The sequence below is a fragment of the Muntiacus reevesi genome, chromosome 2 (assembly GCF_963930625.1).
Source record: "Muntiacus reevesi chromosome 2, mMunRee1.1, whole genome shotgun sequence".
Classification (NCBI taxonomy): domain Eukaryota; kingdom Metazoa; phylum Chordata; class Mammalia; order Artiodactyla; family Cervidae; genus Muntiacus; species Muntiacus reevesi.
This window is the reverse complement of record NC_089250.1, coordinates 231883565-231911146: the sequence shown is the minus strand read 5'-3', so window position 1 is coordinate 231911146 and position 27582 is coordinate 231883565. Positions and strand designations below refer to the sequence as shown.

Below are 27582 nucleotides of genomic sequence, written 5' to 3'. Positions count from 1 at the left end.
CAAATGGTTCCTGACTTAGCAGATTTCACTTCGAGGATTTATTCAAAAAGTGACCTTGTGAGGAAGGAATGATTTGGACCGGTTAGAATACCAAGCAGAAAGTGGATGGGAGTGGACCTAGGCGAAGTTCTTGCAGAGAGTGATAATGCTGCCTCCTTATGTTTCACGGGCAGGACCATGACTGAGAAACTCTTATTAAAAATTTCCATCCAGTGAGATTCCCATTGTTATACCATGAAAACAAATTCAACTTTAGAATTTACTAGTGTGTCCCCCGTTTACCTGTTGGGGACGATGTCCTTATGTGGAAGGACCAGGGCTTCCCACCACAAAAGCAAGACAAAAACCATGTCAGGAGTTTCATAGCACTGACTTGTCTGGTGTTCCTTTTTGGTTTATTTTTGCTGTTTGTAGAGAGGTTTTCCCAGTATAATAGAAGGACAAGCCAAATAGGATACAAACTAAATTGTCCATGAATATGTGAATGAAATCACCAAGCTTAAAGGAAAGTTGATGTTTCTATTTACTGTTTCTCAACAGGTTCCTATGCCTCTGCCATGTCCCCTAAACTGATACTCATGTACTTTTATCTGAAAGGCAAAGGTTAAAGTTCCTGAGCAGTTTAATTATTTAAGTAGGAAATGCTACGTGGTCCTCTTCTGTGACCAGGCATTAGACTGTGACCTAGTTCAGGGAACAAATTAGGTTTAAGACCCTACTCAGACTGTATGGAGCCCTTCTGCAAAACACCCAGGCTGGAAGCTATTTTATTATTTTCTTGACTTTGAAAACTAACATTTAACAAGTAGGGTGAAGGAAAATTGAATCTCTCAAGAGAGTTAAGATGACCTAATCTTTCAAAAACATACTTGAAAGCATATGCCAGAAGAATTAAAGAATCCTTTCAAATATGCATTTATCAAGTCTTTTTAGAGTTTGTCTCTCAAAGACAATTCAGGCAGCAACCAACTCTTAAAACTTTCGATCTATTTAGCCAAGTAGTTCCCAAAGACCAAGAAAACATTTAAATTCGAAACACTCCAGGACAGTCAGGTTTTCCAGATTGCCGATTTAATCTATGAAAAGCTAAAGAAAAGAGAAACACTGGTACTATATAAAAATGAAATATAACATTTTGAAACAAATGTTACAGATCTATAAATATTCAGTATATAGAATAACCCCTAGTTCTTTCATGTACTTTCTCAAAGCATATTTCTATACATATACACAATGTATACAGTGGTTAATGATCTTTTCTGTTAGTAAATTTTCTTAAGGAAACCAGAAAACATCACTAGCATCAGTGAGGCCACCTTAGTAGAGATATGAAGCATGTCCCCGACCCACAGAGAAGGTCAGTGTTAGGAAAGACACTTGTCTTGTCATAAAGCAAAGTGACACCTGTGAACAAATGACTTGGTAATTGGAAAACGAATTTATAAAAAATAACGTAAGTGATCTTTATGGTCAGTTATACACTATGATCTGAATGTCAAAAATTCAAAACTTATTATCTGAGCACAGTGAAAGAAAAATACATAAATGGTAACCAATTATTTTTTAAACTCCCAATTGGGATTTCTTTGCTGGAGGAAAAAAGTAATTTGTATATTGCAAGAGTAGAAGCCTATCCACCTCAGAGAGGCCCAGCATACTGATGTGTGTCTACACTGGATTAATGACAGAACCTTCATGATTTCCCAGGAAAGCCCAGTCACTCCTGATTTTAAGGGTATAGATTTCAGCCTAGTACTTAGATGAAGAATTGGTATGTGAAAAAGGCAACTTAAGTAAGGCTTATTTCCCTTACCAGCATTTTCACCATGAAACTCCTTTAGGACAGCAAGTTCTTGTGATTTATTCCTACTTGTTCCAGTTTCATGTGATGCGTCAGAGCTGCCACTAGCCCACCCCGGCCCCAGGACGCAGGACTGGCCAGCAGCAGGTTCGGCTCCAGTCCCCTCCCTGCCGTGGCTGGGGTGCTGTCTCACGCCACAGCCCCCGTCCCAGGCAAACTCGGCTGCTTAGTCACCTGTCTGCAAGGTCGTGTCATCTTTTGAAGCCTCAGAATGCAGAATTTTCTGTATAATTTCAGGGGAGTTCATGGATGACTTCTGGCTAGAATTCCTGTTATACGGTGAAGTTCAGCTGTATTAGAAACCCTGGAGATATAACTCTGGTAATGACGCAGTGAAGTCAGTTCAGAAAAGGGAATGGGCAGTTTGTTCTTTCCTCACGGTAAAACACAAGTTGACGTCTTTCGATTGTTTTGGAGCTGATGTGCTATAAGACACCACACCTCACAAACCTGGCTTTTTCACTTGCCTGGATTCAGTCAGCTCAGAACATCCAAGCACTTGTGTGTGAGAGGCCTGGCTTCCCAGATCCAGGAGCCTCTGCACATGCTGACGCTGAGTAGGTCCTCTTCAGAGCTAGCTGTGAGGACTGAAGGGGAGGACTATAGCCTGTCAGGTTCGCTCACACAGACTCCACTCCTTTCCAATATAAAGCTAAGACAGACTGCAAGGTTGCAGGGGGCGCTCGGAAATGCATGAGGAGTCAAGGAAGGGCTGAGAGCTGATGCCTTATTTTCTAGGCTTTTTGCTCATTAAACCTAATCTCAATTCTGGCTTCAAAGTTGTCTGATTCAAGCCAAGGCTATATGCCACTCGTTGTGTTCCTGCAGTGAGCCACGTTCCTTGGAGCTCCAGCCCACGGCTGAGCTGATCCCGTGAGCTCACACGGGACAGCGGTCCCACCTGCGTGCCGTGGTTACCAAGAAAGAGCCTATACTGGACGGAAGAGAATTTATCTATCATCTCAGAAGCCATTTAGAGGGTGACACCTCCATTAATAATGTCTCCATTTTTAAACAGACACATGCCAAAGAGGATAAGAAGTAAGAAGTGTCCACTGTGGGGCTTTCTCACTATTGTTTGAACCCATTTGTAGATGTAAAACAGTCTTTTAACTCCATTTACCAGAATGCCTATATGAGAAGTGTGCACTCTTGTAGCTAGTATGCTGGGGAGAAAGGAGTTCCCACCCATCCTGGACAAGAAAAGACACGTTCCCCACGTGCAGCTCACAGGCCGCGGGGCGGGAGGTCGCCAGGTCACGCTCCCAAGGTCTCGTCCACAGCACCTGCGGGATGAGTGCACAGCCCACAGATGAGCTGTTCCCTGCTGGGCTGGAGGCCGCGCCGCAGACTCGGACAGCACAGAGGTTCTGGCTGCCTGTGTGTGAGGCCGGGTGATCGCCCCAAGCTGACAGGTCCTCTAGTGCACGTCCAGGGAGCCACCTGCGCAGGTGGTGGTGACCAATCCCTCGGACTGCTTTGCGCCTGGCATGGGGCTGGGCCTTCCGCCTGGCTTGCTTCAGGGAAGGAGATGGGTTTCCGGCATGTTTGGCACCTACCAAAAGCCCTCAGTTCAGCCCCTGCCCTTGGAACTTGGCAGTATCCGTACAGACAAAGTAAGTCCTCAGTTCACCTTTGCCTTTGACGTTGATCAGCCCGCGGCACTCACAGGAATACCCTAGTCCCTGGAGGATGGTACACGTCTCTTCAGTAACCTGAAAAGGAAAGAAGCTGAAGTCCTCAGAGGAGGCAGGCCTGCTAAGGCAGGGACGAAGAGAGACTGGCCGACAGGGCTGGTCTCCCTCCAGAATGTAGCGGCTAGGACCCCCTGGCCGTCTGACAGCCCAGGCTCCCTCCCTCCCCTGGGCACAGGTCTCGCCAGTGACCATTTACCTGGATTTTTCCAAGTTCTCCAGTGCTCTCCATTCGACTGGCAACGTTGACCGTGTTTCCCCAGATGTCGTACTGAGGTTTTCGTGCCCCGATCACTCCAGCAATCACAGGCCCATGGTTTATGCCTAAAGATGTTTGCAGTTGGCAGATCATAGAGACAGAGCCTCCAGCTTACAGGGCTACAGAATCCACCCAGCTACCACAGAAAGCGTTGCCAAAAGCACTAAAATGAAGGTAGGGATGGTGCTTCCTGTGTCTGGGACAGGAGATGGTACTTGGGATGTGAGGGGAGGGCTCCCCGGGCAGTTCCTTTTCAGACTTGACTGGATGTGGAGCCTCTGAGTCCAGTGTTAACACTTCCTGTATCTGCTGTGTGTTAGTCACTCAGTCGTGTCTGACTCTTTGTGCCCCCATGGACTGTAGCCCGCCAGGCTCCTCTGTCCATGGGATTCTCCAGGCAAGAATACTGGAGTGGGTTGCCATTTCCTTCTCCAAGGGATCTTCCCGACCCAGGGATCGAATCCGGGTCTCCTGCATTGCAGGCGGATGCTTTACTGTATCTATATCTGCTAATCACCTCTTAAACAGTACATGGGCTTTGAGTACTGACTGTATTAGCTATTGGTGACTACTTAGGTTAATAATTTTGCTTTGTTTTCGGGATATTCAAGGTCACCTGTTTACACCTGGGGATTCCCCATGGTAATATATATCCCTGTTTACTTAAAACCTTCAAAGAAAAGTAGTACACAAGGAAAGAATAATTGCCCAATCACGGGGTTGTAAGATCAGAGAGGGATTTCTAAAGTTTTTCATAACAGATGGCAACATACACCTGACTGAGAGTGGGGTTGCCAGGAGGCAGGGCTGCACAGACCTGCCCTGAGCTGGGGCCCAGCCCGCCTTCCCCGGGCCTCACCGACTCGGAGGCGAAAGGAGTTGAAGGAGTGACGGTTGATGCCGTCCAGCTTGCTCATCAGGGCAGTGCTGAACTCCACCATGATGCCGATGTGGGCGTGCTGCCGCTCCAGGTCCTGTGGGACAGAGCGCTGCACACGGGGCCGCGGGCAGTGTCGCCCCGTCCTCCCGCCTCCAGAGCACCCCGACCCGGGGAGCACTGTGTGCCAGCCTGGGCGTGAGCCATGGGGCACCGCTGCTGGGCAGAGCTGTACCGACCGAGCCTCCTCCACAGGGCATCAAGGACCCGCACGCCCACTTAAACTCCCTCCTGGCGAGGGGCCCCGTTCCAAACCCTCCACCAAATCCTCTCTCAGGCTGAGCCAAGAGTTCCTCTGCCCCTGCCTCAAACGAGGGAGTGTGGAGAGGTGCCCCTTCAAGTAAAGTGTCGGTCTGGGACTGTGCTCACTTTCCCTTCGTTTGGGGCTGCAGCGTGAGACCAGCAGATTGGCTGAGTACCTGGTTCTCAGGCCCCGAGGGGATGCTGAGCCCCGCAGCAGCCATGTACGTGCTGCCGATGGTCTTGATCTTCTCCACACCACTGAACTTCGGCTTTAACAGCAGCTGCAGGACAGAGGGAAGCAGGGCCATGCAAGAGGGCTGCAGCCTGGGCCTGTCCCCGGTACTGAGAAGGGGGTAGGGCAGACTGGGCCCACCAGGCTCCTCTGTCCCTGGGGATTCTCCAGGCAAGAATACTGGAGTGGGTTGCTATGCCCTCCTCCAAGGGACCTTCCCAACCCAGGGATCGAACCCAGGTCCCCCGCATCGCAGGCAGATTCTTTACTGTCTGAGCCGCCAGGGAAGCCCAGTCTCATTCCTCCTAAGATGCAAACACCCCACTCACCAGTCTACAGAGGCATGCAGATTATTTGCAGCTAAGACTTAAGCCCAAACTGAGTGACTAACTCCGAAACAGACTGCCAGCACAGGCTAAGCAAGAAATCAAATAGATCTACAACCTAAATCTAAGCAAGCTGCCAATCAGAGAAGATAACACATTACATGCTGAAGAGACAAAAAAGGCAAATGTGTGTGTACCTGTCATAATTTGTGTGACGCGTGTTCTCCCAAGGGAGCCGCAGCGCACGTGTTAGCGGGGCCTGGGGCGCCCCGGCCCACCCTCTGCAGGCTCCGGGGAGGCCTTACCTCGTCAAAGTCGGCGATGATCTCGTTGAGCAGGCGCAGGCACTCCAGCCCTTCCTTGTTGACGTCGCACTCCGTGTAGAACACTTTGAAGTCCGGCACCGACGCAAACATGACGCAGACGCAGTCATAGGACTGATGGTACCAGTCCTGGGTCGGGCGAGGGGGAGACAGGACCCCATGGCCACCCGGCCTCCTGCGGGCAGGGCGGCGATCCCGCCTCACACTCCAGGAGCAGGTGTTGGGGGGCAGGGAGGGACAGGAAGGGCTGAGCAGCGGTTCTCCACCCGGCTACATGAGATTCAACTGGGGACCATGACGGAACAGGAGGCTCTAGATCAGTTTGTTGAGGAGGGTGGGACTCAGGTTGGTTTGGGGCTCCTTTAGGTGCCCTGTGTCTGCACAGCTGGGGTTGAGAACCCCCAGGTATAAATGGTAACAGTCAGGAGGCCTGAGTTCTCTGCTCGCTGGGCCTGAGTTTCCATAGATAGGAACCTCTGCTGCACAGAACTGGTAGAAATGCGTGTTTTCATCAGCAGATGGTCCATATTACAAATACCTGAACATGTGTTCCTTGCAACAATTCTGCCAGCCAAGTACTATCAGCCCCACTTTATAGATGTGAAAATCAAGGCCCCGGGTAGTGAGACCTGAACGCAGGTCTCGACTCTGAAGGCTGTTTTCTTCCAGCTAATGCCACACACAGTCTCCTGGGAGCATCGCTGGGGCCAAGTGCCATGGAGACCAACTGCGGAAAGCACCCTCCCTCCAGGAACCACACCTGTGCCTCCGGGCTCCCTGCCCGAGTGACTAGTCCCTTCTTGTCCCCACCTCGTTTAACTTGTCACCGATGAAGTGGGCGGCCACGTGCGCGGGCAGGACATTCTCTAGAAGAAGGCGGTTCACATTCTCCATGGTTTCAAACTCCTCATGTTCCTTCTTGAACTTCTTCTTCCACAGACAGTCCAGGCGGCAGTAATAGTCAATCTGTGGACAAGGGGACATCCATGTCCTGACTGCAGTGAGCGAGGGCAGAGGGCAGAGCACACTCGTAACCCCAGGGGTTACGGACCCACCCTGTGCCCCTGGCTGAGGTCTCTGACTCAAGAGCTGCCCTGCGGTGGACTTGAAACCCCCGTCAGCCAAGACTTAGAATCCTCAAGTGACCCACATGATTAAATGTCACTCGAGTCCTGATGAAAAGTAAGGACACTTAGGACCCGTGACCCCAGGAGCAGGACGCCGTGAAAAGACTGCATCTTGTGCGCGGCTCCAAGTCTGAGGCCGTCCCTACCCCACCCCCAGCCTCTCTCCAAGCAGAGGGGCCTCCCGGGCTGCACCTGTCTGGAGAGCATGATGAGGGTGGTGTAGAACAAGACCAGGTAGAAATTGGTCATCGTCTTCAGATGCCACGAACAGGAGGAGGAGCTGCTGGACATGGGGAAGAAAGGCAGATGTCACCTCCACTTCCCCCCGGAAGCCCCCACAAGCACGGGCCCAGACCCAGGGCTAGCCCCTGGGAAAGTGAGCGAGATGGAAGGGTGCTGCCCTCAGAGCCCATGTGTCATGGCTGGCGAACAAGGTGCTCCAGGTTTTAAAGGAAAGAGGGAGGTACAGGGGAGGCTGACGGGGAGGTGACATCAGAGCTGACACCTGGTCACAGGGAAGGCCATGGCACAGTCAAGGAGAGCACTGTAGGTGCATGGGGGGCAGCCAAAGGCAGCCCACGCTCAAGGTGAGCGGGGCTTGCGGAAGGAGGCCCATAGGAGCAGACCTTGTTCTGGGTCCCCCGGTTTCTGCCTTTTAGTTCAAAGCAGCCGGGTCTCTCTCCTCGACCCACCTGAGCCTCCAGCCCCAGAAGCCCCACACGGCAGCCCCTCCCGTGTGTCGGAACAGACCAGGGACGGCCGCTCTCTGCAGAACTCTGACCCAGGACATGGCTCAGAGCCGGGCGCTGGGCTAAGGGCTGCAGCTTCCACCTCCCACCCCAGACTGGCCTAGAGACAAGATGACCCGCTGGCCTCTGGGGACCAGGGACACACCCCCTGCCGATGAGTCACATTCAGTCCTGAGCGCTGCAGACCCAGGGCCATCACTTCCCCTGCCAGGCCAGCCCACAAGCTCTCCGGTCCACGGGGGACTGTGGATGCAAAAGCCCCCGAGCATGAAATATCACGGAGACAAAGCAAAGGGCGCTGCAGCGGGCCACAGTCAGGAAGGGCAGTGGGCGGGGGTCCTGAGTGAGGGACGGGGCCTCACCTGAGGGTGCCGTTGGTCCCGGTGAGGTTGCCCAGGCTGTGGTCATAGCAGTCCCACTGCCAGCTCGGGGAGACGTTGAAGAGGACCAGGTAGGCCACCAAGGCCACAGTCAGCAGCACGACCTTCAGCTCCAGGCTCATCCGCAGGAAGACAGAGCAGGCGATGAAGGCCAGGATGCAGCTGCAGGTGTAGCACTGGGGAGACAGGGATGTCGGTCACCCCGCCTCCCATCACCAAGAGGCACCTCCCGGACCAAAGGTCGCCAAAAGGAGGGACACCTTTAGCCACAGGGGAATCCATGAAGAATCAGCGTGTCTTTAGCATCACTCTCCTGCCTCCCTTAACAAGGAGCAGGCAATGGAGCCTAAAACTTTCTATAATATGTTGTTTTTAGCATAAGTTTACTTCTACTTACAGCCAATGAACTCATTTGAAAAGAAAAATGCAGCCAATGAAAATGCCGGTGCCACGTGGCCGTGACAGGGTCTTGAGTTCTGCCGTGAGCTGGTCCCTCCCGAAGTGCCTCTCCGCCCATGTCAGTCTCCTGCTCAAGATCATGCTGTGGCTCCCCAGTGCCCCCAGCATAAAGACGGGGCTGCTCACCCTGGCCCTTGTGCTCTGCCCAGAGCTGGATCTAGCCTACCTCTGGCTTCATCTCCCAGCCCTCCCCCGCCCCGGTGACACAACCCCCTGAAACCTACTGTGCCCAACACCTGCCTCGGCTTTTCCTCTCTGTCCCACCTCCTATCTCCCTGCCGGCCCATGACCTCTGCCCTTCAGAGACCAACTCGAGTCCCCCACGGCCCCCCTCAAGTCCCACCGCCCTCAGTCTGTCCAGGAGGGCACTCCAGGCATGGCCTCTGGTGTCAGCCCGCCTGGGCCCGGCCCTGGCTCCTCCACCTCTGAGGCAAACCCGTCACCCTCCCCACGCCAAGTCCCCTTCCATGAAAAGAGATCATGGCAGGCCTGGTGGAGGACAACCGCCAGCGCCCGGACCCCCTGCCCTCCCGCCTCTCCTGGGAGAGCCCACGGGCTCCGGAGCTCAGCACGCTCTGAGAATGCAGGGAAAATCCAAGTGAGGGCTTGGGGCACCCAGAGGGGCACGCTCACCGGGAGAAGCCAGCACGGGGTCCTCTGCCAGCTGCTCACAGCACTCAGGCCTGTCTCATTCCCGACAGACAGCCCCCGGTCCGGGCAGGTCATCAGCGGCTACAGACAAGACGAGGGCCCTGTGAGGTGGCCTGGGGGCGACCCAGGGTCTGCTCGGGCCACACAGGGCTGGGAGCAGAGGGCAGGGCCCGGGGCTCCGCGGGCACAGTGAGCATCTCCTGCCAGGCACGGCTCTAAGCCCAGCCCAGGGGCACGGCACCCCGACCTCCCACCGCAGCCGCAGCTCCACTGCAGGGGAAGGGAGTCAAAGCAAGACACGTGGATCCTGCCCCAGAGCCCCGGGGCTGACTCGGGGAGAAGCTGAGAGTGACGTTTTCTCCCCGGGTGATGCTGAGGGAGGCAGTCAGAGAGTCCCGAGTGCAGGGGACATGGAGGTCACTGGGGGAGGTGCCGACTCTAGATGTGGGGACAGGCAGGACTGGCCAGGACGAGTGCCGTCTGAGCACGAAGCATGTGAGCCAACCCACCAAAGGGGGCCTGCGTGCTCCCCAGCGCATGCCCAGGGCAGCTTGACCCCAGTGAGGAGACTGGGGTCTCCGAGAGGCTGAGTCAGGACCTCCTCGGGGGCTGGAGAAAGACCAGGACGTCAAGGACACTGCAGTGGCCAGGTGAGCGCTCTGGGGGCCCCGAGTCCTCATGTGACCAATGCAGGCTGAGGAGCTCGGAGCCGCCACGGGGGCTGCCACAGGCCCGGCCCACCAGGCTGTGGATGTGGCCACACCGGATGCTGCTTTTAGGCAACAGGATTATGAGATTCTAGGGCCTAGAGGTTCCCAGGGTCGAAGACTGGCTCCCTCCTCCCGGGAAGTGTACTCAGCCCAAGGGGTGCTGGCCAGGCCCACCAGCCCCGGCCCCAGCACCCACCAGGTTGATGACGGCGATGACCAGCAGGCTGCCGATGGTCAGGACGGCCAGGGACACCCGAAGCAGGGGCTGCGTCTCCACGCTCTCGGCGATGGCTCGCAGCATCCCCCAGGCCGGGCAGCACCTCTGTGGAATCACAGTGTCATCACAGAGCACGGCCGGGCTGGGGAAGGGGTCCACAGCCCAAGCGCAGAGTGAGCGCTTCTGAGAGCTCCGAGCGGGCATCAGGGGTGCTGTGCTTCTGTCCAGCCCGGAGCTCAGCACACACGTGGTGAGCAGACTGAAGGGACATCCCCACCCTTGGGGCTGGGAGAGCCATGGCCGCGTGGGGACCACTGGCGCCTAGGAAAGAGAATCCTGGGAGGAGCCTCCAGGGCACTCAGCACTGTCCTCCAGGCTGGGGTGCAGAGCTCGTGGGAAGGGGCCGGGTCTTGGGGCCGGGGTTTATCCCACCACCGCCCCGACACCTGCTGGGCCCTGCTGGCGCTCCGTCAGGGGCTGCCCACCCGCTTACCAAGAACTCATCGGCGAAGCACAAGACGAGCACCAGCCCCAGCACGCAGGCCACCAGCCCAAAGGACACGGCCAGAGTCTTCGTCCTGGAGAAGAAGGAAAAACCTAAGTTTGAGGGGACCCTCTGCCCAGGGCGTGTTCCCCATCCCCAGCACCTCAGCCAAAGGGGGACTCTGCACACCGAGGTCCGGCTGCCCCACGAACAACACACAAGTCCAGGGTCAAATGCGCCCCCATTTCTGGGCCCAGCACACAAGGAATAAGTGGTTACACAGCCTTTACTCCCCTGGCCAGCAAGCACGCAAGCACACCCAAACGTGCTCCTTATTTCGTCTTCCTTAAGCACATCCTGAACCACAGTCCTAGTGGAGCCTTTGGCCTAAGCACCCTTCCAGAGGCCACCAAGGAGCGGACCTGACTCTCTCCCTGTGACCTCAGCCCCCTGTCCCCGCCCCCGCTCCCATCAACAGAGCCCCACCCTCCACCCCGGAGCCTCAATTTCCCACACCTAAGAGGCAGACGGTGGCAGTTACAATTTCAGGACGTGGCCCTTCTGCAACTCCAAACACCTAGGGCAACTGAAATGCCTGCAGGGCCACACAGATAGCCGGTGACTGTGGACGAGGGAGGCGTGTGGGAGTGGGGAGGCCTGCGGCTTGAGAGAGCAAGCACCTTCAATTAAAACGAAAAACTGCCGTGGCTGATTCATGTCAGTGTACGGCAAAAACCACCACAATATTGTAAAGTAATTAGCCTCCAATTAAAATAAATAATTTTTTAAAAAAAACTAAAAACTGAACGTTGGCAACTCCAGGTATGGGGCCACTGCACCCAGGCTGGTTTCTGCACCTCGGAGGTCTAAAGTGCCTCGAGTTACTCACGGCCAGCCCCTTCTCACAGGTGCTCTGATGGGACCTGCAGGGTCCCCAGCCCTCCTCGCCTGACCCTGGTGGGCCTGACCATCCGGCCTGGCCCCCGACTGACCTGGACAACAGCAAGACGTGGACGAGCAGGATGCAGACGAAGACGAGGCTGGCACAAGCGAAGTAGTAGCGGACCCGGGGGATGGGCGCCAGGCGGTACTGGGGGCGACAGAGACTGTGAGGGGCAATCGGGCAGCCGAGGCCCCACCCACAGAGCCACTTGCCCTGACCCCTTCCCAGCTGCACCCTGGCTCCAGTTAATCATCTTTTTAGAAAAACACCCTTACACCACCTCCGTGACTTCACCGTGCTGCTGTTACATCATCGTGAACAAACCATTCTCATCTGTTTCCGTTTTGCAGATTCTCTTTTATATTCAGAGGCAATCCCTTCCCTTCCCCTACCCGGCTCGGGTCTCTGACTTTATTTCCCAGGTCCCTGAAAATCCCATAGCCCAAGTGAGCTCCGCAGTTGCTGTGACAGGGACTGCCGGAGGGTCTGCTCTCACCCCAAACTGAGAAGCACAACCAGGCCTGAGCCCTGAGCCCTTAGGTGGGGGGCCCCGTGCTGCCTGCCCCTCCACACCAGGCAGATCTCGCGGGGCTCCTGCAGAAGGTTAGCAAACCGAGGCTCAGGGAGCGGGCAGCCCGTCTGGGTCCTGCAGCAGCAGGAGGCCACCAGACGGCTCTCCTGGTGACCGCACCTGCCTTCAGGCCCCAAGCTCCCCGCAGGGAGGGAGACCCCAAGAGACCCTGGAGGCTGAAATGGCAGAGAGGTCCCAGCACCAAGGCGCTATGGGCTGGGCCACCCTCTCAGGCCACACCTGAGGCCAAGATGCTCCAAACCTCAGAGTCTGTGAAAAGCGTACTAGCAGCCACCTCGGCCAGCAGGTGAGGGTGGAATGACCATGTGTGGGCCTTGGATGCTGCTAGAACCCATAGGCCCCCAACAGATAAGTGAATGGGGACTTCCCTGGTGGTCCAGTGGCTAAGACTCTGTTTCCCAATGCAGGGGACCGGGATTCAATCCTTGGTCAGGGAACTAGATCCCACTTGCCACAACTAAAGATCTCGCATGCCTCAACAAAAAACTAAAGATGCTTCATTCCACAACTAAGAACGGCACAGCCAAATTTAAAAAAAAAACCAAAAAGGTCACTAGCAGGACACAGCATGGTATTACAGCGGCCAGATGCAGGGACCAGTTGGGCCCCATCAAACCATACTAAGTTTGGGGCTTTTTCCTAAAAAGGTCAACACTGTCAGCCACTGTGTGAGGTCTGGCAAGTAGGGAGCAAAGCCTCCCAGACCCCAGTAGGCGAACCACTCCCAGGCATGGCAGGCAGAGTGGTGAGACCAACAGAGACCCCAGCAGGCTGGATGGACTCCTGACCCCTCCCTGGTGACAGCTGGATGATTCCCCAACACCTTCCCGGAGCAGACCTTCCGGGGGTGTTGGCTGCCCCTGTCCCCCACCCCCAGACCTTGGAGCCCCGCTTCCTGGGGCTGCTCTGAGGTCCTCACCTCTCGCTCGAAGCCCTTCTCCAGGAAGATGGACCCAAAGGTGGAGAAGTCATCAGACTTGGAGCAGCAGGGTCTGTGGGGCGCAGACACAGCAGGAAGAGGTGAAGCCTGGAGGAGTCGGGGCGGGGTGACAGGGGCCACCCTCAGGGGAGAGGGGGGTGGGGCGGAGCACAGGGGCCCACCCTCAGATGGCCACACGGTGGACATAGCCCCTGGGCACGAGGCACAAGGAAGATGGTCCCTGTTGAGGGAGGCGGGGGTCTCAAGAGCCTCACCTGGTAGAGCTGAGCCCCTCGATGGCTGACAACATCTCATCATCGTATGAGTCATCCTCTGAGCGCCCCTTGGGGGACGTGCTTCTGGAATCAGACACCCACAGCGGCATCAGCCTGGGGACCTACATCCACTCGCCCAGAGGCAGGGGGGTGGATGAGATGACTCACCCAAAGTGGGGATCCCAGGTGCCCACAGGAAGTCCCAGAGCCTCGTGCAGGATGGAGGAGAATCAGGCTGGACCCACTAAGGCCCAGAGAGGGCAAGTGAAGGCCCAGCATCACACAGCATCACCCAGCAGTGGCCCAAAGTCTCTTCCACTAAACCCCAGGTATCCCTCACACCAACCCCAATGACCCCACCACAGGGTGAGTATACAGCAAGCACTCAATCACTGTGAAGCTCTGGTTCCGAGAAACACTCTGACCCAAGCTAGGGTGAAATCCGCAGTCAAGGCTGAGCCTTGAGGAGCTGCCGTTCAGGACAGAGGCTGATCAGGGCAGCCTGCCTGGAGGAGGTGACTGGGGCAGGACTTGGCCAGGAGAGCAGGGGACAGGGCACAAACCTGTCAGGGGTCCGGTGGCGCCGCAGGGGAACAGCCTGGAAGGGAAAGGAGGCGAAGGTTATTCTCGAGGACATCGGCCTGGTGCAGGTCTTGGGGCTGGGTCTATCACCTCGGGTACCCTCGGGTGCATGGACCATCCAGGCTGCAGGCTCCAGGGACTGAAGCTGAACTTGGTCTGGGGAACCAGAAGGCCAGAGACATCCCCAGCCCCCTGGAGCATTCTCCAAATGCCCTCACTTCCCCAAGGGCCCCAGGAGGGAGGGAGGCAGGGCAGAGCCCAGAACCATCCTGCCCACGCAGAGAGCCAGGCTCAGACAGAAGGACCCCTTAACGTGGGCCCCCCTGCCCTTTCCCGGGGCCCCACCTCCCAGCTCCCTGGGAGGAGGGTCCTACCTTGGGCCTCCGCCCGTGGGACACAAGGGTCTCACTGCTGCTCACGCTCTCGCGTTGGTTGAGGTGCGCGAAGGGGCGAGCCGCCCCCCAGGACTCCAGGTAGCGCGTCATCCGCACGGACGCCCGCATCTTCAGGGCCGCGTCCCCCTTGTTCTTGGGGTTGTGCTGGCTGGGCTGGGGCGGCTGCTGGCTCTGAGGGCAGACACGGACACAGCCTGTCCCGCCCCTCCCTTCTCAGCCCAGGAAGGGGCCCCCACCCACACCCTGCTCCCCAAGAAATGGGATGCTGCCCAGAGCGCTGGTCCATCTGGAGAAAAGGGAAAATGACAAAGCGAACTGCTGGGGCTGCAGCCCCTCCGGGACTGGCGGAAGCCCAGTGCACTCCCCGGCTGGGCTCCAAAGAGGCCCCAGCTCAGGGACCTCACCCTGCCCCAACCACAGCTGTGCACAGCCCCTCAGCCCCACCTCCGCCTCCCCAGGGCAAGAAGTGGCTTAAGGTCCCAAGCCCAAAGGCCCCGCTTGGCCTGTGAAAGCCCATCGGCCCCTCCCAGTGGAGGTACCCCAGGGAGATGGTGCCCAGGGAAGCCACAGGCATCCTGCCTTGCCCACCCTCATGCAGCTGGCACATGTCGTCCCGGCAGCAGCGGGAGGAAGGGGTGTGCTGGCCAGCAGCCCGGAGTGATGGCCAACACAGGGCTGAACCCACACCCCCATGGGGCAGCACTCCAGACAGTTCCACTCATACTGCCCTCAGACCACGGCATGGGTCCACCGTCCGCCACACGCCCTCTGTGTCCGTGCCAAGGACGCAGTGGCTCGGCCAGGCCCCGAGCGAGGGGCCCACCTTCCCCCAACCTGGAACAACAACCCGCCTGGGACCATCCGAAAGGCCACCAGGGACAAGCTCGAGCCATCTTGAGTCCTCTCTCCCCCCACCACCGCTCCTGCCGTCCAGGAGTCCCGATCTGCAGGGGTTCCCACAAACACCCACATGGACCAGCACCTACAGCCACAAACGCTTGTCAAGCCACAAGCAGCAACTTTCCTGGAAGCTTCTTGCCTCCTTCTGGGATAGAAACATTCTTAACCCCTGAGCCATGTCTGTGTGCCCGGCCAGAGGAAATGGCACAGGGTTCTGTCCTTGTGAGAAAAGTCCCAGGGTCCGGAGAGCGAGCGTTGCCCTGCAGTGACTGACCTGCCCTGGAAGTCAGGTGGGTGGGGGACAGTCACATTTCTGTGCCTCCCCCTTCACTGTCAGCAACCCTGCTGACACGGCACTCAGCTCTTCAAGTTCAAGGTCACTGGCACCTTCTCGCTTTCTCTCTTAGTGCAGGGAAGCCAGACACTGTCCCTAAAAGTTCAATGTGAACTGAAGATCCATCAGTTCTGAGTAAAAATGCACCTGTTCATAAACAGGGCCCAGGGAGAGTTCACAGACCCCCCCTTCCAGCCACCTCTGGACACTCATCCTCGGGGGGACCCCACACACACAAGCCCACAGAAGCCAGAGCTGGGAATGGGCCCCCCGTCCACAACGGGGGATGAGCCCAAGCATCCCTGTGGTGTGCGCTGCAGTCACGAGAAGAGATGCAGGTGGTCTCTGCGCACAGAAGGGAAGGTCTCCGAGCTACACTACAAGGTTTGCACTGGTGGTGGGGAGGTGGGTGGAGGGGGCGCTACTCGGAGGGCAGAGTTCTCCCGTCTACATACCCACATAGACACCTCCGGAAGGAACACACTCACCACATGGGTCCCCTCTAGAGGGGACGTGCCGGCTCCCCTCTAGAGGGGACGTGCCAGCTCTAGACAAGGATGCGTGGAAAACTTGTCTACAACACGCCCCTCATTCTTCTGAATTTTTGACTACATGAATGAGTAAAATTAAACAAAGATGGGGGAAGGTAGGGTTGCCAGGTAAATTACAGAAAGCCCAGTTAACCCTGCATGAGACGCTAGTACTAAAAACCTCCTTCGTTCAACTGGAACGCGACTCAGACTGGGCATCCGAGGTTGTACCTGCTGACCCGGTAGCCCTGAGGGGTGGGTTTTGGGGCCACGCCTACCACCGCCTTGAGCTCAAGGGCTCTGCTTCATTCATTCACCAGCTGTCTGGGCCCCAGCTCCATGCCAGGCGCTGTTCAATGACCCAGGGCTGGGCAGAGGGATCCCCGCCCGAGCCTACCCACATGGAGCTCACACTGACAATAAACAGTAAAGGATGAACGGGAGCACTTGGGACGGAGGGAAGAGGGCTCTGGGCAGAGGGAGCAGCAGTGACCTGGGTTCTGCCATGTTAAGAGCCTGGCGTGGAGGGACGGGGGCTGGCACAGGGCTGGGGAGGAAAGGGGCGGGGGTCAGTCCGAGGAGTGGGCGGGGCCCGAGGAGAGGGCGGGAGTGAGGGTGGGCGGGGCCCATAGTGGGCGGGGCCCAGAGCTGCCAGGTGAGGGGCTGGGTGGGTTCCCCCAAGGTGGGCCGGGAGCAGCCCCAGGGTACCCAGGCGGGGTTTCCCCGGATGCCAACTCAAGAGTTGCTGGCCCACAGAGGGTGCCCTGAGAACACCAGCAGGATGAAGCCCGAGGGGGTGAGGAGAAGTTCAGAGACTGGCCCTCAGCCCCCCTGGAGACTGGCAGCCGGGTCAGCACTGAGGACAGCCAAGGCTAGAGGGAGAGGGAGCCCAGAGAGCCGGCCCCGGTCGACATTCTTGAGCAAGCCCCAAGGATGACTCACCGAGGACGGCCAGACGAGCTGGCCTCCCACAGGCGGGAAAGAATGGCCCCTGCAGATGCGGGTGGGCTGGGGGCAGGACCAGGGCCAAGTGTCTGGAGAGGCCCCACAGCCTCCCACCCTGCCCCGCCACGGGGGTCCTGAAGAAAGAGGGGCCCACAGAACACAGAGGTGCCAGTGGGGCAGGTGGACACGGCGGGTCAGACACACGGACACTCCTCCTGCCTACCAGCCCCTTGGCCGACCCTTGCTTCCCCTGACTCCCATCCAAGGCGTGTTTCGTAAAATGTGCCTTGAAAATCTGGAAGATTAGTGACAGCCTCGTGGAAAATAAACTAATAGTGACTAGAATGTCACTAGAGTTAGTTGGAGAATGTTGACGATGCACCCAGCTCATGGTGAAGGCTTCACTCAGACTGGCTTTTTCTCCTCGTGAGCTAAGCTCTGTTGCCATTCCCATTTCACAGAAAAGAACACTGAGGCCCAGAGAAGATGTCACCTGGGGCCTAAAACATACCTGGTGACGGGACGCTCCCCCTCCCCGCCGCTCTCTCCTTGGGCACCGTTCCCCAGGTGTGGACCCTGGCTCCTGCACGGTACCCACCCCCGCCCCGCCGCAGCCGAGCCTCGTACCCGGGGGTCGATGACCAGGTAGGTGCGGATGTTCATCTCTTTGAGGTAAGGGTCCCGCTGCTGCCCGTGCCCGTCCTCCACCTCGTACGCCTTGTCCAGGTGCTTCAGCGTCGCCTCTGTGATGTGCACCCGGCTGGGGGAGCCCAGAGTCAGACAGCAGCAGGGCCTCCAGAGAGGGTGGAGGTACCCGCCCGGGGGGTGCACAGCAGACAGGGCCGAGCAGACCGGAGCCCCGGATCTCCCTCTCTGAGCCCAGGCTGACCCTCCCCCACATCAGCCCATAGTCCGCCCCCTGTCCTCTGACCCGCCCGCCGGCCAGCTGAGCCTCACCCGGGGACTCCGGCCGCCTCCATCCTGTTGGCCAGGGACACGTCATGGGACCACACGTCGTACTGCCACTTGCGGAGCCCGATGACACCGCACAGCACGTTCCCTGAGTGGATGCCCACGCGCATGTTGATGTCCACGCCTGTGGCCTCCCGCACCTGCCTGGGGCAGAGGCCGGTCACCCCACCTCAGCCAGGGCTCCAGAGGGGCCCTAAACCCTAGGACAGGCTCAAGGTCCCTGTCCAGGGTGTGAGCAGCATGTGGGGACAGGGCAGGCCCAGCTCACAGGACAGAAGCCTCTCAGCCTGAGGGGCTGCCTCCTTGAAAGGGGATAAGCGCCCCCCCCATCCCCAGGAGTGTGCAAATGGATGTGGTCACCCTCTTGTTCAAAGGCTACTAAAAAAAGGAAGAAATGCAATTGTCACCGGTCACCAGGGCTCGTGGGGAAGGCCTTAAGAGTTATCACTGGGTGTTCCCCCTGCCCGGCAGCCCCAGCTGGTGGCACCACCCAAACCCAGAGAGACAAAGAACATGGGGACAGCCTTGGGGGGCCTTACACACCCCCACCTCTGGGAAATGGGAGCACTGAGGAGCCCCAACTTAGGCTTCCCCGGGACACAAGGCATCCCCAACATGAACAGGGCCCTCCGTGGTCCCTCTGACAAATGGGAGAGGGTCCAGGGAACAGCCAGTGCCATGTGCCCATCACGGGCTGGAGACGGACCCAGTCTGCTGGGTCAGAGCCAGAGGAGGCAGGGGGCCCCGCACAACATCCACATTCTCCAGGGAGGGACGTGAGCCCCGAGAGCGCAGCGCCAGCCTGAGATCACTCAGGCGGCGACGCACAGCCAGGCTGTGACCTGGACCCCTGACTCCCGGCCAGTGGTTTGTCTGGTGAGATTTAAGGAGGAAGACAAGCTGGAGCTGGGTTTGCACAGGGGCTGTGCACGCACCCTGCTCTGTCCTGAACACTGGACACTGAAGACTGGCTCGGGTGGCCAGGCCCGCCTGACCACAGACCACAGCTGCCCTGGGCTCCAGAGAACCTCGTGGGGAGCTAAACGTTGGTGGAAAGGAGTCGTGGGAGGCTGGGGGTCTCCCTGCAGCTGAGGGCTAGTTCCCCAGCTCCCAGGGTCTTCACAGGGGGAGCAGGAAGCAGATGGAGGCCTGGAGTCAGACCATATGTTGGCCACCTCCCCTGCCGCTGCAAAGGCTGTCTCCGGAGAAACAGAGCTCCCTAACCATCCTCACTTCGGGGGTTCTCTGCTACTCGGAGTCCCAGTGGGGCCCAGAGGGAGGGATGTAAACACACTGCTGAGTGGTCCAGGTAACCCTCCTGCACCCTTGCAGCCTAAGATCCCTCATCTGCAAAGTGGGGACAATGTGTTCCCCACCATGCCTTGGGGAGCAGGAAGGGTTCGTCGTGATGACAGACCCTGGGCCCTGGACCTGCCTGTGTTACCTACTTGATGGCCTCACACATGTCCAGCCCCATCTTCACACAATTGCGGGCATGGTTGGGCAGGGACACGGGCAAGCCGGACACGCAGTAGTAGCAGTCGCCCAGGATCTTAATCCGCATGCACTCGTTGGCCTGCAAGGCAAGGGAGAGGCCTGGTCCACAGACGGCCCAGGGGCCAGGGAGCAGGCCTGTCAGCCACCTCCCCACACCCTCCAGAGTCAGCCAGGCTCTTTTCTGGCCAGAGGCTTTCCCCCCCGGGGCATCAAACACCAGCAGCTGCTTCTGGGCCTGGCAAAAGGACTGGGGACGCAGGAGCTCTGTAGGAGGAACCCTAAGCAGGTGTCAAGGATGAAATCAAGTGTTATGAAGGGCGGCCACGTGAGTGCCTCTAGGGAGCCACTACCTTTGGTTTCATTCACCTATGCACTGTTTGAGCTTCTCCTGAGTCCCCTGCCCTGCCCCAGACACTGGGACACAGCAGTGAGCAAAACAGAAAACAATCCTGAAGCTAGAGGTAGGGCTGGACACTAGATAAATAAAATTGATAGACACCCATAATGTTAAGTGCTATGGGGAAAAAATGAGGAATGAGGAGGAAGAGGAAGCTTCCAGGAGTCCAGAGAAGGCCTCCCAATGAAAGTAATTTTGAGAAATGTCCTAAAGGAGCCAAGAGAGCAAGCCCTGTTGGGAGCTGGAGGAAGGGCATCCCGGGCAGAGGGAAGCAGACTGTGCAAAGGCCCTGAGGCCACGAAGCTGTTGGAGACACAGCACAGCAGTCTGTGCAGAGGAAGTGGAGGGGGTGAGAACAGAGAGGCAACAGCAGCCATAAGCTTCAGGGTCAGTAGGTGTCAAAGGTAACCAAGGAGACAGCTATGCCGCCAGGGACACAGGGTCTGGGGAGTGGGCAGAGAGCAAAGATGGGTGTGGGGAGAGAAGGTGGCGTCATGGAGGAGAATGCTCTTGGAGGGAAAGGGGAGGCCAGGCAGGCTGTCTGAGGTCCCATCTGAGGTGGTGCTACAGCCACTTGACCCCCAGAAGCCCTAAGCAAAGGGGGCCACACATACCAAGGCCTGGGGGTGGGGGTTGGGAGAACAGGAAGGAGGAGCTGCCCCCTGGGCTGCACGCTGCACCCCAACTGCATGCTTTATTTACAGAGACCCCACCAGGAAGCCCTGCCCTGGCTCCCTCCTGCAGGGTCCCAAAGAGCTGGCTCCTGGAACCAGGATACCCTCCATCTCCAGACCCGCTGCCCACTCCCTGGCATGCCCCCCAGGCCTGGGGGGTTGACCCAGCGCCCATGATCAGGCCAGGCACCACCCCTCCCTTGGGGTACCCTACCTGCCAGGCCTTTGTGAGCAGTCCCTCCCTAAGCCCGCCCTCCAAGGACCCCTCTGCGTGTGTGCCCGCCGCTTCCCGCTGGGCCGCCCCGTCTGGCACACGCTGAGCTCTGCACGGCCTGAGGAGCCGGGTGAGGACACCACTTTCCTAGAAAGCGGAGCTTGGCGAGGGCCAGGACGCCCTTATCTCCTCCAAGGCCAGGCGCAGGATCCCAGTCTGGATCCAGCTCCCCTGTCAGGAGGTCACACTCCCCCGGCTGCTCCTCCCACTGCCTCTCACACTTACAACTGGAGGAGCTGGGTCAGTGCGCTGCGGGCGAAAGTGGCTGAGCCCAGAGGCAACGCAGAAACCCCTGAGAGCAGGCCTGGCTCTCGCCAGGAGGTTACCGTTCTGGGATCTGGTGGCTGCGGGGACAAGAGGCTGGAGCCAGCCCTGCCTGCTGCATCTGCCCAGGGACTGGACGCTCTGGCCTGTAGACCGGCCCCTGCCGCGGCCTCCCTCTTCTCATCTGTACAGTGGGGCTCCCTCATGGGCCTGCCACGGAGGGCGGGCTTTGCCCAAGAAGGCAAGGGCAAAGGCCTTGGCTTTGTGGCAGGGAAAGAGCCAGCTGCAGCCTCCAACCTCTGGGAAACCCCACCTGCTGGTTCAGGGAAAATCATGAAAGAAGGAAGCTTCTGAAGAAAGGCTCCCAGCTAGACAGGCCCTCAGAGTCACTCATTCAACAGGACCCAGGGAGACAGTTCTCCAGGGCACCCCTGGCCAGTGGTGGCCAACTGCAGCTTGATTACCTCCTGTGATGGGAAGCTCATCCCCCGAGAAGGCACCCACTGCCCACTGCTGGTGAGGCAGTCTCTCCCAAGAATGAGCAGCTCTTCCTAGTGTGGGGCCAGAACTTGCCTCCCATCAAACTCTAAACCACTGATTCTCTGCCCATGGAGTCATCCAGGAGGCTCTTAAAAACTCCCAAGGGTGTGGGCATGGGTATAGGTGTTTCATTTAAACTTTCCAGGTGATTCAAACACGTAGCCAGGATGGAGAGCCACTGCCCTAAATCTTATACTTGAGTCTCTACTCAGTGGCCGCCACTTCCAGGAAGCCTTCCTGACCACCTGAGGTTGGGCTAGGCACTCCCCAGTCCCACCCCCTGTGACCGTCTTCCAACCAGGTAGCATGCAGACCGGGAGCTACTTGAGGGCAGGCTAACACCCCATGCGAGCCCAGGGCTGACCCTCAGCTGATCTTAGACCACGTGCTAAATTAATGAAGAACTGAGGCTCCATCACAACCCCTCTCCCCGCAAACACACACACCGGGAGCTACTCACAAAGATAAAACAGTGAGGTCCCGGCTCAGCCCTGTTCCGTCTCCAGACCCCTGCTGCCTTGTCTGTATCCTGGAGACTCCCCTTGCCCAACACTCTCCCGGCTTGGCACCTCCTAAGGGTCCTCAGGGGTCCTCCGGCCAAGGCCCACTGCTCACGTCAGCTGTCAAGTCCCTGCATGTCTGACCCTGTGAGCAGGCGCCCCCCTGAACACACTCTGTCCTGTGACACGGAGCCGCTTTCCACACGTGGGCACACAGGGCTCTCTCTACTCTAGGCTTTTGCACATTTGGTTCCCTCTGCCCATAACACTGTTCCCTTTCCTCTTCGGGTTTCTTCTTAGGTTTCTCAGACTTTAACGTGCAGGATACTGTCTTCACTCAGGATACTGTCAAAAGGCAGATTCTGGGTAAGGCCCGGCATTCCCAGAGGCTGTCGCCCTCGTGTCGTGCGAACAGAACCACCTGCTCCTCCAGGCAGCGCTCCTCTGAGCTCAGGAAGCCCAGTGCCTTCCCCAGCGCGTACTGACCCACTCTGGGGGACAGGCTCCTGGCTCAGCCTCCACTCCGACCACGGGGCACTCGGAAGCATTTGCTGACTGGATGCTGAAATTCAACCCAGGCCTCCCTGTGTCCGTCTGCGAACAGCACTGGACACAGGACACCCCGTGGGTGCAGCGGGAGGCGTTCCTGATTTCACTGTCAGAAGAACAGAGGCAGCACGCTCACCTTGGCAATCTGGTCAAACTTGCCGAAGAGCTCGTTCAACACCACCACCAGCTCTTTGGGGGAGCAGTCACTGGCCAGCCGCGTGAAGCCCACGATGTCAGCGTAGAGGATGCTGGGGGTGGGGTGGGAGAAGGGTCAGGGCCAAAAGCCCCTGAATATCTGCCAGCCCTGTACTCAGTCACCCCTACAAGCCCTCCACCTCCAGAGAGATGGGAGAGAAGCTCCCTGTGATAAAGACAAATTAAAGTTCCAGAGGCTTCACGCCAAAGCCAAATGAAACAAGCCCCAGTCTGCAGAGCCCTCTGGAACCCCTGGCCCCTGAAGAGCCCTCACCACAGATGACTCAACTGTACCATCAAAGGCAGATTCTTGGGGCTTGGGAACTTCTCACCCTCCCCACACCTGGTTTCACCAGACCTCGGAACTAAAACCTTGGTAAGATACAGCTACTCTTGAGAGTCCCTTGGACAGCAAGGAGATCAAACCAGGCAATCCTAAAGGAAATCAATCCTGACTACTCATTGGAAGGAATTATGCTGAAGCTGAAGCTCCAATACTTTGACCACCTGATGCAAAGAGCTGACTCACTGGAAAAGACCCTGATGCTGGGAAAAACTGAGGGCAAGAGGAGAATGGGCGACAGAGGATGAGATGGTTGGATGGCATCACTGACTCAATGGCAGGAGTTTGAGCAAGCTCTGGAAGACAGTGAAGGACAGGGAAGCCTGGTGTGCTGCAGTCCATGGGGTCTCAAAGAGTCGGACATGACTGAGCAACTGAACAACGACAAAGAAGTGACTGCACGCTCCCCCCAGCTGAGCTCCACGCCCAGCACCTTCACACCTCTCATCCTCACACTGCCCTCATAGAATCCCCATTCTGCAGATGAGCAAACTGAGGCCCAGGGAGGTGAAGACGCGCTGGGAAGCCAGAGCTGCATTTTGCACCAGACCTCCCGGCTCCTGAGCCTGTGGTTCTGGACCATCCACAGCCCAGACAGAGGCCACGGGCAGCCTCAGGGGGAAGGCTGAGCTACAGGCAGAGGGTCGGAGTGGAGCTCACGGCACCCGCATCTACACTTCACTCAGGGCAGTGCCGTTGACTAAGATTCTTTAAGTCTGTCAAGATCAGGTGTCAGGGCTGGGGGGCCACTAGCAGTCACCTGAGGGGGGCTACGCCTCCTTTGGGGGGATCCTGTGCCCCGTGGAGAATCACCTGCAAATGACCCCTTCCTTCCCTGCAGTCACATCCGTGCAGAGTCTGACCATTTTAGGGGAGAGAGGATTTCCTCCAGTACCCATGTAATCCAACCTCACTCTCTGGGGGAGCAAGCAGGGAGACTGAGGCCCGGGGAGAGGCCTGGATTTACCTCTCCCCAGTCTGGGGGAGTCTCCTGGGCCTCCAGGTAGGAGGGTAGGCCCTTCCCTCCCCAGGAAACTGACCTAACATTCTGGTGCCTCTTGACGTAGAGGTTGTGGAAGTTGTTGTCGGGCAGGTAACGGCGGTCCCCGCGCTCCTTGAGCCGCTCGATGATGGCCAGCTTCATGCCCATGGAGATGTGGGCAGGCAGCACGGACAGCAGCAGGTTCTCCTGGCACACGGGCACGGGCGGGGCGGCGTCAGGCCTCCATCCTCTCTGCGCCGTGCCCCCCGGCAGCTGGTGCATGTCCTGTACCAACCCGCGGGCACACACCTCCCGTGGCCCGGCAGCCCCCCAGGGGTGTCTGGTCAGGTGCCCCGCGTACACGCCGAGCACATCGTCAGAGAAAGGACACAGGGCGTGAGGCCTGAGGGACGGCAGGGGCACGAGGGGCAGCGGTCCCACCTGCTGGCGCTTCTCGATGCGCAGCTTACGCCGAATCTGGATGCACTTCACGGTGTAGGTGAAGAGGTCGTGGGAGGCGTCCTGCATGTGGTGCTTGTGGAAGGCGCCCATGAGGTTCCCGCACAGGAAGACCACCGCAGTGGCCAGCAGCTGTGGGTGGGCCACAGCGGGCTCGGCATCAGGCCTGGCCCATGCCCCCAGGACACCGGCCCCCTTGACGGGCTGGTGCTGGGACCCTCTCCCCGGTCCCTGGCCTCCCAGGGGGTGCAGGCAAGGAAACTGAGGCCCAGACAGGGGCTGGATCCCAAGTGAGTGGCTGTGACCGCAGGACGGGACTCAGGCCTGTGTCTGCATCCTCCAGGCATCCCCTAGTGTGGAGGGCTCAGGACCCAGCGCCACTAAAACAGAGGCAGGAGCATGTCTCCTCACAGAGCCCAGGGGAGCGCCAAGGACAGTCACGGAAGGCACAGCGCCTGGCTGGCTGCCTGGAGCTCTGGACTTCGCCTCCCAGACCAAAAACACAACTGCCCATCCCCACTGACCATTCATAATCCCTCAACACGAAGACAAGACAGGGTGTCCGACCCTGTCCCGTGGGGCTCCGATGTGAGCAGGTGAAACCTCTGAACAGGGTCTCACGCAGCACAGAGCAATGGACCCAGGAAGGACCCCGAAGGTCAGGCCTGGAGGGGGAGGCTGAACCCTCGGGTACCCCAGGCCAGCAAAGCAAAGGCTGCAGGGCAGGGCACCTGGCTGACTGGGATGAAGCCTGGCCTGGAGGCCGCCTGTCAGCAAACCGTCTCCAAGGCCTCCAACTCACCCACACCAGCCTCAGCTGCCCTCAGCCCGAACCACAGCCCCACCCGAGGCTTAGCCGGCCCCACACCCAAAGGCCCGCGCCCCTCACCTGCATCCCCACACAGACACTGGGGTTGGTGAAGGCTTTCATCAGATTGGCGAGCACCAGGAGGTGGGAGGTGCTGGAGACGAGTCCGGCCACGACGGCCCCCCACATGCTGAAGGGCAGCAGCGTGTACACCACGAAGACCACGAACAGGAAGAAGGGCACCTACACACAGCGTGCCGTGAGCATGGCCGCCCCGCCACCCACACCCAGCTTCGCTCGACTGATGGGGCCCCAGAAGCCTGGACGCTGAGTCTTCAGCGGCCAGTCCAGGATCCTGGTGCCCCCTGCCCTCAGGCTGGCCCCTTCCCCCACCTTGTGTGGTGAGCAGCAGCAGCAGACACATGCGAGTAGGAAAAAGTCAAAAACCCACCCAGCCAGCATCATGTCCCACAAGCTGATTCAGGGTCTGGGGCCAAGGCCAAGCCTACCCAGCCTGAGCCCCACTGCCCTAGGGGCCCAGGGAGCCCTTGTCTGATGCCGGCTGCCCCCAGCTCTTCCTCTGCAAAAATGGTAACTACTGGAAGGCTGGGCAGGGCCCGTTCGCCTGCCGCCTCCAGCGGCGCAGGCCCACCCACCCTGTCCACTCTCAGAGCTGGCCTGCCTCTTCCCGCCCTTCGGGGAGCAGTGCCCATCCCCACGCTTCCATGTATGGCTTCCATGACCCCAGTCCCAGTGGTCAGATTGGGGCCAGCCCCTGCTGACAATGACCGTCCACGGCTAGGCGCATGACCCAGGTCAGCCAGTGTGACTCAAGCTGGCTGAGGAAGGGCTCCCTCTTTCAACTGGCTGGGGCAGACTAGTGGACGGCAGCCTGGAGGCGCTGCAGCCATCTGTGTGCTGAGTTCGGGATGGCCTGACAGGGAAGCAGAGCTGGAAGGAAACAGGATCTGGCCAGCCTGCTGAAGCCCCAGACTGACCCCAGGCCTTTCCTGCCACCTGAGCCAGTTCGGGTCTTTTGCCTCTTTGATCCGAGATGTGTCATTTCCAGAAACGCCGTGGCTAGACATTCAGGTGGACCCTCCTCCGACCTCGCCACCATCTCATCAGTGCAGAGCGGAGAGAACAAGACCAGCCCAGGGCCCATTCTCAGTCACAGAACCACAGCCCGGAGAGAGGGGAGGGCCCGTGGCTGGTACACCCAATGCTGATCAGCCTCCAAGACGGACCTGAGGTCCAGGGAGTGAGTGCAGGAGCTGCCAAGTGCACCCAAGCCCCAGGGGCGCCAGGGTCCCCTGCCCTCTTACCTGCTCCAAGGTACAGGTGTCCTCCCTCGGCACGTGAAAATCAAACACCAGCACATAGCCCAGAGTCACAAGGCAGGCCCAGGTGAGCAGCGCCGAGACCCTGAGCCCCCGCCGGTCGAGGCACTCAACGTACACCAGTGCGTAGAGGACCACAAACACAGCGAGAGTGAAGAACGCCGTCCCCAGGACGGCCCGGTGTCTGGAGGGGTCCTGGGTGGGGCAGACACGCACAGAAATGCCACGGCTATCCAGCAGGGTGTCACTTCCTCAAGGAAGCCTGCCAGGTTAGCCTGGCCAGCTTGCCTCAGCGAGGTCACCAGCGGCTCCCTCCTCGTGGGCGGTGCCCTTCCTCCCTCTAGACATCAGGCTCTGTGTCACTTCAGGCTTGGCGCTGTTGCCTCGGCTGGGGGTGCCTGCACCACCACCTTTCCCCAGCTGCCCTAAGCACCCTCCCCGGCCCGTCTCCCCCCAGTGCCCGCCCCCCCAGGGGCCCCAGGGGCTCTGTACACCCCTGCAGGGCACAGATGTAAGCATACAAGAGCACAGCTGCGGAAAGCCGCGGGGGGCGGGGGGCGGAGGGGCCACTGCTCCTAACTCTTAAAAGGACGAAAGGATCTTTAAGGGGAAATGATGACCAAGGGGAGGAGTGAACGAAAGGCGCAGAAGTGCGCCCTGTGGGGAGGAGGGGAGCAGGGAGGACCATGCACAGCTGGCTGGCACCTGGCTTAAGGAAAGG

The 27582-nt window shown here is 58.5% G+C and overlaps 1 protein-coding gene across 9 annotated transcripts in view; it reads right to left on the bottom strand.

The window, feature by feature from the left end:
• Positions 1-726: 726 nt before the first annotated feature.
• ADCY7 (adenylate cyclase 7) overlaps positions 727-27582 on the bottom strand; it is a 61857-nt gene continuing 35001 nt past the window's right edge. For 6 of the 9 annotated variants that reach the window (XM_065925297.1, XM_065925293.1, XM_065925295.1 and 3 more), the window contains exons 3-26: positions 26847-27056; positions 25603-25764; positions 24696-24845; positions 24313-24461; positions 22871-22982; positions 19488-19615; positions 18025-18183; positions 17695-17827; positions 14338-14529; positions 13945-13979; positions 13382-13465; positions 13107-13179; positions 11645-11742; positions 10662-10746; positions 10148-10273; positions 9224-9322; positions 8114-8307; positions 7195-7282; positions 6686-6841; positions 5858-6004; positions 5171-5275; positions 4674-4788; positions 3755-3879; positions 727-3576 (exon numbers count right to left, since the gene is read on the bottom strand). In XM_065925297.1, the coding sequence (XP_065781369.1) occupies positions 3430-3576; positions 3755-3879; positions 4674-4788; positions 5171-5275; positions 5858-6004; positions 6686-6841; positions 7195-7282; positions 8114-8307; positions 9224-9322; positions 10148-10273; positions 10662-10746; positions 11645-11742; positions 13107-13179; positions 13382-13465; positions 13945-13979; positions 14338-14529; positions 17695-17827; positions 18025-18183; positions 19488-19615; positions 22871-22982; positions 24313-24461; positions 24696-24845; positions 25603-25764; positions 26847-27056 (3072 nt within the window). In that variant the 3' untranslated portion in view covers positions 727-3429. Of the gene's footprint in view, positions 3577-3754; positions 3880-4673; positions 4789-5170; positions 5276-5857; positions 6005-6685; positions 6842-7194; positions 7286-8113; positions 8308-9223; positions 9323-10147; positions 10274-10661; positions 10747-11644; positions 11743-13106; positions 13180-13381; positions 13466-13944; positions 13980-14337; positions 14530-17694; positions 17828-18024; positions 18184-19487; positions 19616-22870; positions 22983-24312; positions 24462-24695; positions 24846-25602; positions 25765-26846; positions 27057-27582 lie in introns of all 9 variants that reach the window. The other 3 variants (XM_065925300.1, XM_065925301.1, XM_065925302.1) reach the window with 1 other exon arrangement.